Here is a 10,802-nt window from a genome sequence, read left to right as displayed (position 1 = left end):
CGGTTTAGTTCTTGTCACGACCGGCGGTTTAGTTCTTGCACGACCGGTGGTTTGTGTTGCCTTCACCTCGTCTCAGTTTTAATCATTTCAAACATGACTGAATATCAAGACAATCTCGTCTTGGTTCAATAAAATGAACATCTCAAATATTAAACTTGTGGTATCTGAACACGTCAGTACACCGAGCACCTTTATCTACTTCACACTTGGTTTGTGTGTGTGTGTATGAACCTGGACCAGCTGCTGCAGCAGTGTCTGCAGGTCCTCCCTGACTCTCTCATCCCTGCTGAGCTCCAGGTTGTTGAGAGTCTTGGTGTAAAGACGGACTTCCGGGGCTGTGGGGTCTTTGAGCATCTCTCCAAGCATGCGCACTGCCAGGTAGTCATGAACACACACCTCCTGAGGACACACACACACACACACACAAGCAGTCAGAGGTGCATTCCTCATCAAACCCACTCTTAGAACAAGAACTGAGGCCTCCCACCTCTGTGCTGGTCGGAGGTTTGAAAAGTGCACTGGGCCGGGTGAGTTCGACAAACAGCTCGACAACATTGTTAACGTCCACCTCAGCCAGCGGGGAGGTGGCAGGAGCGTTCAGCAGAGTCCGAACTGTGGGCAGGAAACTCTCCTCCACAACCTCCTGATGAGCTCTAACACACACACACAATGCATTAAGTCACAAATATTCACATCATCTACACAAGTGTTGGTGTAAGGAAGCGTTCCTCAGCGTGTGCACGTGGCACCTGCTCTCGCGGGCATAGAGCTGGAAGAAGACGCCGAGGCAGTGCCGCAGTTGCGTGTCGTCCTCTGTGACCGGATTGTACCACAGCAGCACCAGGCGGGACAACAGCTTGGCGCTGGAGATGCGGCCCGTGTACATGAGTTTGGCCAGGCCCTGTGCGGCCTCCGTCCTCAGGTCCGACACCTGAAAACGTTCGACCCAAATATAAATTAAAAATGTCCCGGGAAGCTGAGCGGCAGTGCAGTTTGTAATCACCTCACTGTCCAGGAACTCTGAGAGCATCAGGAGTGTACTCTGTGCTGTGTCCTCCTTCTCCTCCTCCGCCGACGCTGCGTTGTCGTCCTGCTCGTCGGGCTGGGCCGCCTGAGCGGAAGACGTCTCCGAGAGCAGCTGGAAGCCGAACAGCAGCAGCAGGTCGATGATGGCTCGCAGAGCGCTGATGCGGATCTTCACCTCATCCAGCTGGGCGATCTGACAAGAAGACATCCGGAGATCATCTTGGTGTCGTAGAGGTTGAAAGTTGTTGGCTGGTCATTTACTGCACGCTCAGAAAACAGCTGCAGGTGAACTCACTTGAAGCAGCAGAACCATGTGGGTCTTGGCCAGCTCCTTACTGTGCAGCGTGCACGTTCCCAAACACACCATAGCCATGTTGCGGACAGCAGGGTGAGCGCTCGCTATGCTGGGCAGAATCTGAGAGACGGAGGAAACAACACAGAGTTTGAGCTTCCACTTTATTAGCCTGGAGAACTTTCCTTGTTTTGTCTAAATGAAAGTGTCACCTTTTGTTGCAAAGATAAAAGCACTGAAGGTCCACCAGAAAATACTTTTACACTTTTACAGTATTAACTTTCACACTTCCTTCAGCCATGTTCTGTGAATATTTTACAATAAAGCTAAGAGAAATAGTTTCTGAAAAGCCACACGTCGTAACGAGACCCGTAGCTCTGATGCACCTGAAGGTTACTTCCTGTGTGTTCAGCATGAACCTGCAGGTTTTTACCAGTGAGGACATTAAGGCACTTATGATCGGATCAACTGGTCTCTTGATGTTCATCTGCTTCAGCAGCTCAGCACACATCGTCAGACACCTCAGAAGAGTCTCTGGGTCATTCTGGAAAAAACATACAAATACAAAGATACTAATGAAGAACATCCTTTCTGGGTAAACTGTATTCAGTGACACGTGGCACCTTCTGTCTTCTTTCATACCTTCTCTATTCGGACCTCCTTGTCAGCCGGCTCACTGCTCTCTGAGCTTTCCTGGAGGATTTGGTTCCTTTGGTTCTCGAGGTTTGTGATGGAGTCTTTGAGTTCTGCTGCTCGGCTGAACTCTTGGGCAGTGATGCAGTCCTCTAGAGCTTGTTTAGCCTCCAGGACACGCACCTTCACCTCTGCAAGCTGGACGAAAGGAGATGGAAATACAGTTGACTTGTGAAGCAGGAAACTGTGCCTCCATTAACAGCAACAACTGAGGCTGAAATTAATTCACCGTTCCTCCCTCAAGCAGAAGCAGTGGTGCACAGGACAAACAAAAGTCAACACCTGGTTGAAAACAAACTCGTGGCATTTACCATAATTTCCAGATTATAAGCCACCATGTTTTTCACAGGCTTTGAACACTGCGGCTTATACAATGCTGCGGCTAATTTATAGATTTTTTATTTTGATGGGCTAACGAGCTTCATGCTGCCAAAACGTTTAGCCTCGGCACACCCGGGCGCTCACATAGCTGCCCAATTCAATCTCTCTTGTGGGGTGGGTCCTTGTGACTGGGGGACTTTGTTTCCCCCTTCCCTGGGGACACAATGAAGTATTTGCACCCACTCGTAGTCCTGTCACGATAACAAATTTTGCTGGGCAATTAATTGTCTCAGAAATTATTGCGATAAACGATAATATTGTTTAAAATCTAACTATAATTAATTGTCATTTTAGAAGAAATGTTGATTTGTTTGAAATGCAGTACTTTTTTTGACCACCTGATGGCAGTATAAGACTGTTTGAACCAAAGGATGGATGGTTGAGCAGTTTGTCTAAGAAAAATGGGAGGGAGGACCCTTGACGTGACACAGTGACATGGTGACACGGTGACACAGTGACACGGTGACACGGTGGACGCTTGGTGGTTTGAGCTCTTTAGCATAGCATTTTTCACACAAAGCTTTTAATTTTAAAAAAATCAGTAAACAAGTTCTCAGCTTCTTTTTGCAGAGAAAAACAACCTTTTACACGAAGGCACGGGTTTCAACTGTGAATTTTGGAGCTCAACAAGACAAGGCCCCCCCACCCCCCCCCCCAAAAGGCAGCTGCGTGATGAAGAGGACAGTACAAGCTCATCAGCGCAGGACGAAGATTAAGATAGCGATCAATGACTTAGTGTATATTTAGTTGATGTTTTTCTTAGTTCATATCTTAGATGTTATTACTGTTTTTCTTATACATTTTATTGTTGGATGTAACTGGGACCCTGTGTACATAATCTCGCTCCACCACATGTACCACATGAGGTGTGAATGACAAAGAATCTCTGACTCTGAGTTCCTAGTAGGCTAATGTACTTTCTTTTTTTTCTTTCTTTACCATCCGTTACAGGCAGGCACTCAGAAAAAAAAAACATTTACTGCACGTATTCGTTTATATTACTGGTACGTACTTAATTGAAAATGTATTTAAAATTTAATGTAGTGGGCGCAGCTTATATTCCGGTGCGCTCAGTAGTCTGTAAATCACGTATTTGGTCTCGAACATCGCAGCGGTGACGGTCTGCTTGTGCACAAAAATCAGAGCTTCAAAAGGAAAAGAAAGCAAAGGGAGAACTATGAAACCACAAAACACCAAAGATTAGTTTAGTGTGCATGAATGACACCTTCCATTTAACTCTTACAAACATGAAGCCACCTATCAGCTAACAGAGGAGAAAGAGTAAACAATGGAGAGTGTAGGATAAAGAGAAAATATGAATAAAGCCCCAAAACAAGACACAAGACAAGAGCTTGAACATTATTAAGCTAATCCATCATTTTGGATGTGACTAATATCTGGAGAATCCACTCTAAACAGAATGCAGCTACTTCATGCGAGTGTTGCCCACCTGGACCTGCTGTCGGCGGCTCTGGTTCTCGTCTACCACCTGACGGACCTCCATGATGGGCTCCCTCACATCTGAAATGATCTCTGCCACCTGATGAACAAAACCGTCTTCATGAAGCATCCATCTCAGACAGCAGCTGGACTGAGACCGCTTTATTTTCAGACACGTGCAGCTCATTTCTGCCTGACTGGCTCTTCGGTCGAACTCACGAAGGACAGGACGTCTGCATCATAAACGAAACATCTGAAAGTGAACCTTACACTTTGGATGTGTCTTTGTTCGTCGGGGATGATGGCGAGGAGCTTCTCAGTGAGCAGGGAGATCAGGGAGGAGGGCGTCTGAGGCAGAGCCAGCACCTCCTGCAGAACAGCCAGCACACGCTTCCTACAAGCAAAGCATTCAGTCCAAACCAACCTCTGCAATGAGCTGAGAAGATCTGGCAACGTCCAGACTCTTTTAGGACAGAAACAATCCAACTGTCTCGTTTCTGTCTTACCTGCCTCCCTCCTCGTTGGTGTCGAGACAACCGATGAGGTGGATGAGCTGCTGCGCGATGAACTCTTTGGTCATAACCAGCTCCAGCTGATTAAAATCAGCCCTCTGCTCCTCAGACAGCACAGGTATCATCTTCAGGTAGCTTCAGGCAACCAAATGTACACAAGTTACATTCAGCAGAGTTCTTACAGCAGCACGAGCGCTCCATCACAGCTACAAACACCGGTCAGCTATCAGCACCTCGTGCAAAGTTTAAAACATTTTAAACACGCTTCAGTAAACTTCCTACCTACAGAAGATTCCTATAACTTTTAGCGCGGGGCCATATTTTTTTATGCATTTGTAAAATGTTAAAAAGCACAAAATCATTCTGACTAGATCTACACTGAGGGGCGTCAGAACAAAGCTGCAAAGTAATAAAACCAGTTGTTTTACACTGCAAGAGCTTCCACTACAAACCTTAGAGGATTTCCTGGCCTCCTTTAAGTCTAATTGTTGTGTCTGCAGAGGTTTGGGGTGGTCTGGGTGCCCACAAGTCACCACATTTTAAACAGACTATTTATTTATTCATAAAGGCCTCAGAAAAAACGGCTGATTTTTATCTCCACATTTTGTCTGATTTGTTATTATTAGAGCGTTTTTATATTTTATATATCTGGATATTTGTCTCCATTTTATTTAAACTTGTAGCTGAGTGGGAAAAATAGAAAATAAGAGGACTGAATTGTGAATTCCTTATTTATAAAGATTTGTACAAAGCTCAATATTTTAGAGCAACAAACCAAGAGGAGAAATGTTACGTGTTCATTCTAAATATTTTTACACAACCAGTTACTGATCAGATGCTCGATCATAGTTTACTCACAGACAACAAGAAAAATTGACTCCATCTGTCTTTTCTTACCCACTCAGGTAGTCAGAGTAGGTAGAAGCATCCGGTAAGACTTGATCAAGCATTTCATCCCCGTCGTCTCCTTTCCCCTTGATGAACTCGCACAAAGCTCTCCAGTAAATCACGTTTTCACAAGTCAGACAGTCCACTGGAATCACGTTCCTAAATATTAAAAAAACACTTAATATTTAAAGAGACGTTCTTCAGAGCGTGAGGTGTGAGAGGGGACCTGTTGTCGAGCTGCTCCCTGTTCTGCAGCAGCTCCTCAGCGGCCATGCTTTTAAACATGGCCTTCAGGGTCTCCATGGCCGTTTCTGCACAGTTCTCCACGTCCAGGCGATGGAGCAGCTCGATGACGTCACCGCTCAGCTGCTGCAGCCAGGCCGGCAGCAGACGACCGCTCACCACTTCTCTGACCGCTTCTACAAAACAAACAAGTCGGACTTCACAAACAAGCCTTAAAAAAAAAAAAGGTTTTTACAATAGACCGGTTCTTTCCCCCAAAATTTATTATTAACTATTAATTAACACAAAAAATAATATTTTCACTTTTTAACTTGAGCGATAATCAGATCAATGTATCATTATTTATACTAAACCTCACCGGAGGTGTCGTGGAAGCCCTGCTGCAGCAGACCAACCCTCTGAGCGATGGTCAGAGCTTTAATATGAACCTTGTCAGCAAGAACCTTTCACCAAAAACAGACATTATTAAAACAAGTTAAAGACAACTGCTTTTAAATTAACTTTGATGGCTACCTGGTAGGCTAGCTTGCGGACGTTTTCTTTAACATCCCGAGTGCGTTTGATCACTTTAGGAAGGGTCTGGGGGGACATGGCAATGCAGGACAAAACGGCACGTCGTACCTCGGCGTTGGAGTCGTTTTCCAGAATTAGCATATACGCTGCAGAGGACAGAGTTGAGATTTATAGTTGAGAAGCAAATAAAAAGTTAGGACTAGAAGCCCATCGAGTTAAAACAAACCACTGATGGTGGGACAGTCAGGATCCTTCGGCTGCTGCAGGCGAGCCATGGCTAGAGCCGCCTGAATCCTCACGTTGGGGAACTTGTCTGTGACCCGAACCAACATGGCTTGGTGGATCCGATCAAAGAGGTCGTCATCAATCTGCGCGTTCTCTGCCATACTGCCCAGCAGCTTGTTGACCAACTGACACGCTCGGAAACGCACTGCGTGACTGTTAGCTTTATGAGACTGAAAGAAAAGGGGGAAAAGACATGGAGCATGTTGCGGCAAGGAAAGGATCAGTGGACACGAGAAGATATGAAGACAAGCATGCAAAATCACAAGGAAGGAAGCGAAGATATCAACTTGAATTAGGGCTGGGCGATACCAACCAAAATTAATATCTTAAAATTTAAAGATAAATGGCGATAAACGATATACATCTCAATATTTTTATTTCTATAAAGTAATAACAAAAATATATTTGAGTCAAAGCTGTCCCAATTGTCACACAGGCACCTTTATTAACAAATCTCTAACACTACTAAATAAATGTTTAAAGAAAAAACAATAATAATCCTGCATAACAAAACCAAAAACACAGCTGTGCACTTAAAAAGAAACAGAAACAGAAGAAACAGCAAATAAATCACCCTAAACTGGATATCTGTCTCCATGTTTTTTAACAAGAAGACAACTTTATATATTGCCACTCTAACCAGTTCATCTCCTGGAGAACACCAAACCTCTGCTTTGTAGTAGCTACCGTCGTTTTCCACACCTATCAGGAATTTAAAGTGGTTCTCCCACCGAGCGTCAACAAACATATCTGCATATCCAAGTTCAGCTTCTTCAGCTGGAGCAAGCAGCCGGGGAGTGGCAGGGTTGATTTTTTAGTGAGGGAGAGAAGAGGGGTGGCGTGAAGGCTGCAGACTGGGAGAAAAACTGGTTGATTTTCAAGAATAATTATAACTTGATGTAGAGTATAAGGCTATATCGTTTTATATCGCCTTTGAAATTATCTTGATATTTTTTAAATATTGAGATATCGTCCAGCCCTAAATTTGAAATTAACAGAAATAGAAAATAAGGTGAAATATGCTGATTTGTAAACAGTAGGTAGTGTTTAAAAATCAAATGCCACAGAGAAAAGTTAGAATAAATGACTTATATTCTACATAAACTGTGTTTTTATACCTCCAACAGAAAGCTGAAGATGAAACTCAGAAATGGATGATCATCATCTTCGTCGTCCTCCTCTTCCTCCTCCTCCTCCTCCGTTTTAGGTGCGGTCTGGAAACTTGCTGCGAACTTTGCAACAAACTCAATCACGTTTTCAACAACCGGCTCACGTTTGTAGACGATCATGGCGTACTTCAGGTAGTGGACAAACTCCTCGTGGAACGGCGTCTTGTCCTCGAGCTGTAGAAGATGACATTTGTGATGAATGAGTGGTAGCAGAGGATTTAAAAATACATTTTATCCTGGTTTATTTATCTCTGATTCAGTTTCATTAAAGCAGTGGCACATAAATGGCCGGAGATTTATTCTGGGTTTTTCGCCTGCACCATATCAGCAGGATTAATTAATCCTGGTGTGTGAAATTTATCCAAAACAAATGATCCACTCCAGTTAAACTGTGGTTTATATGAACACTGCTTTCAAGTTCTTTAAAGTGCACAAGTTAAGACAAAATGCTCTGACAAGGTTCAGTCAAACAAAGCTATCCCATCTCAGATGATTATGTTTTAAAAGGCTCTAAAAGGAGCAAAAGTTTCTAATTAATTGAACCTGAAAGCAGTCGGACGTGCCAGCTGTCTGACCTCAGCATAAAATAAATAGGCAGGCTTTCAGTCAATAACAGCTAAATATTTGTAATAAACTTAAACAACAAACCTGAATATTTAACATATTAAAGATGGTTTCCACAGTAAGTGGGTTTATTTTTAAACAATAAAGTATGATTTTTGCAGCTCTTTGCTGTGTTATTTTCATATTCAGTACTTTGCCTTAAAGGCTTTTTTGCAGCTTGTTTGATGTAAGTTTCCTAAAATTAATAAACCATTTTGGCCTTGGTGTTGTCAGGCTGTTTCTGTGAGTAGCGAGTCGACCATCTGGCCTAAAACATTTGATTGTTGTACTTGATGATTGTTTTGGGCGGACGGGTCCTTTTGCATGTGTTAAAAGCTGCTTCTGAGATTCCAACAGGAGTCTGAACACAGAAATGATGAAGGCTACTTATGGGACAGATCTGGTTGGCAGGACACAGACTAGTTTTTTGGATGGAAGACGAAACGTTTCTCCCTCAAAGTAACTGGTCCAGATGACATGATCTAACCATTTTTGTTTAAATAAATACATTTTTTAGAGCTTTGTCTCTCTCATCTGACCCCAAGGCCTACAAAGGAACAGCATAGAGCTGAACTAAGCACCTAAAATCCCAGTAAGACACAAACTGTGACTGGTGAAGACTACCTTGTTGTAGCGGCTCTTCAAACTTGCCACCAGCTTCGCCTTGTTGTTGTGGCCTTTCTGCGCGCGTTGAAACGCCTCCTTCATGTCTGTTTCGTTGTCCGCAGTCATCCTTTTATCTTCAAAACAAAAATAAACAAAGTGAAAGTCATTTGAGGGTTTTTTGTTCCACTAGCATAACGGCGTGTCTGCGGTTAGCACAACAAAAACCTTCAACTGAGAGACGAGTGTTTCAACACTGCAAACTACTGTTTATATTTTATAATATTATAGAAATCTTTTTAGTGTCTTAAATAAGTCTACTTTTGCTAAACCTACCTTCTCGTTAGTTTCCGTGATGCGAGCCTGCTGCCGCCTGTTTTTAAATTTAACCGGATTCGGAAACGAGTTCTTCTTCTACGTATTAATTGGCGGCCGTCAGGCGGCTTTGAGATGTTTTAGCGCCACTTACTGGATGAAAAGTTGCACTGCTTGGAAAATTGTCAAAACATGTACTGTACCTTTTTTGTTTATTTTTCGTTCAAACAAACTAACAAATAAAAATTAATAAATAATATGATAAGATATGGTGCTGTTGGTAGAGCTGTTGCCTCTCAGCGAAAAGGTCACCAGATCGAATCCTGGCAAGGGCCTTTGCATGTTCTCTCCGTGCATGCGTGGGTTTTCCCGGTGTACAGTAATTATACAGTAATCATAAAGGATGCGTACAAATTGAGAACAAGTGAAAATACAATTGTATTAAAAAAAGTAACAATAAAAACATCCAAGTTTTAAGTTTAAGTTGCAATGAGATGATGATAGGACAATTAATTTATCCAACTTTGCCTTCCTTTTATTTTTTACGTTACTATTTTTTGCATTTCAAAATATATATATATTTTTTATCATTTCTGTCTTATATAATTTCAGCGCCTTCCTCTAGTGTTTCCTTATAAATAAAATTATGTTTCCTTCAGTACACACCATTGTTAATTCCTTTCTACAATTCATTGCTGGTTTGAATTTTCTTGTTTTTGTTTGTGGGTTTTCTTTTTTCTTATGTTTTTATTGACACGGCAAAAAGACAAGGGAGGACGCTTGTTATTTTTTCTCACTTTATTATTTTTTAAAAAAGGTCAAGCGGAACATCCCAGTGATGAGATAGATCCGAGAAGCATAATCTCCAACATTCGTTCGTTAACCAGGCAGCCACAGCATCCATTCAACCTTTATTTATACAGGTTAGTCTCAGTGAGTCCCGAGGACTGACCTAACATCAGACATTCACCCTCATAAAATACTGCTATACTATATATTAATACTAATTCAAGTCTTTAATATGTGCCGTACAGGGGACTTCTGTTACAGCTAATGAGGACATGGCAGAGAGCCTCTTAAAATATTATTAATGAATCTTTCACTTTTTTTTTTAAGGATTGACCCAGGACTGCAGACCATTGAACAAACAATCAAACAGTATTAAATAATAAAAAATAACTTGACTTTATTTTAATCAAAACAAAAGGCTGACAAAGCATCATAAAATTTACTCGAGGGGTAAAAGGACACAATTACAGAGGCATAAAAGCCAATAATGTTCCACTAAAGAAGGAGTAAGACCGGAGGAACTCAAGGGCATTTTATACTCCATCAGAAGTCAAGAAGTCGGCTCGCGGTCACGTGGTTGCAAGACGTTTGTTTTTGCACAAGCCATTCCATGAGGCACACGACGCAGAGGAAACCCCTCACGCTGCAGTGTACGTCACTCCACACTTTTCAGCAGATGGATTGTCTGTGCAAACTCCATCCAGGAGTTTTGGACCATTTGACAAACTTTATATGTTCTGACTGCTTCGGCCAACTGCTCCTCAAACTATTCATGCTGCTTGCATGCAGCGAAATGGCAACGTTACTGTCCAAGCGCTTTGCCACATGAACAGACAGGCTCACAAACTTCTGACCAATCACACACTTTGCCCTCCTATGAGAAAAAGTTTGGACCAGGCCATGTGTCTAGAAGAGGCAGACGAAGCCACTACCAGAACAAAATGATGTGACGTGTCACACAACTACATCAGTGAAAGCAGATTTCTTGGTTTCGGATGGAGTATGATGGAGTATGATGGAATATGATGGAATATGATGGAGTATGATGGA

The 10,802-nt window shown here is 42.6% G+C and overlaps 1 protein-coding gene across 1 annotated transcript in view; it reads right to left on the bottom strand.

Annotated features, from left to right (window-relative positions):
- Positions 1-9,045, bottom strand: part of ncapg (non-SMC condensin I complex, subunit G) — a 12,562-nt gene extending 3,517 nt beyond the window's left edge. Inside the window, exons 1-18 of the mRNA XM_037674950.1 lie at positions 8,985-9,045; positions 8,670-8,785; positions 7,392-7,616; positions 6,215-6,443; positions 5,989-6,134; positions 5,834-5,918; positions 5,459-5,651; positions 5,242-5,391; positions 4,339-4,479; positions 4,103-4,226; positions 3,843-3,932; positions 1,961-2,149; positions 1,752-1,862; positions 1,322-1,441; positions 1,004-1,219; positions 750-931; positions 488-653; positions 232-399 (exon numbers count right to left, since the gene is read on the bottom strand). Coding sequence (XP_037530878.1) covers positions 232-399; positions 488-653; positions 750-931; positions 1,004-1,219; positions 1,322-1,441; positions 1,752-1,862; positions 1,961-2,149; positions 3,843-3,932; positions 4,103-4,226; positions 4,339-4,479; positions 5,242-5,391; positions 5,459-5,651; positions 5,834-5,918; positions 5,989-6,134; positions 6,215-6,443; positions 7,392-7,616; positions 8,670-8,777 — 2,643 coding nt within the window. The 5' untranslated portion in view covers positions 8,778-8,785; positions 8,985-9,045. The remainder of the gene's footprint in view (positions 1-231; positions 400-487; positions 654-749; positions 932-1,003; positions 1,220-1,321; positions 1,442-1,751; positions 1,863-1,960; positions 2,150-3,842; positions 3,933-4,102; positions 4,227-4,338; positions 4,480-5,241; positions 5,392-5,458; positions 5,652-5,833; positions 5,919-5,988; positions 6,135-6,214; positions 6,444-7,391; positions 7,617-8,669; positions 8,786-8,984) is intronic.
- Positions 9,046-10,802: the final 1,757 nt, after the last annotated feature.

This window comes from Nematolebias whitei, chromosome 3, assembly GCF_014905685.2.
Source record: "Nematolebias whitei isolate Nwh7 chromosome 3, NemWhi1, whole genome shotgun sequence".
Lineage (NCBI taxonomy): Eukaryota > Metazoa > Chordata > Actinopteri > Cyprinodontiformes > Rivulidae > Nematolebias > Nematolebias whitei.
This window is presented reverse-complemented; position numbering and strand designations above follow the sequence as displayed.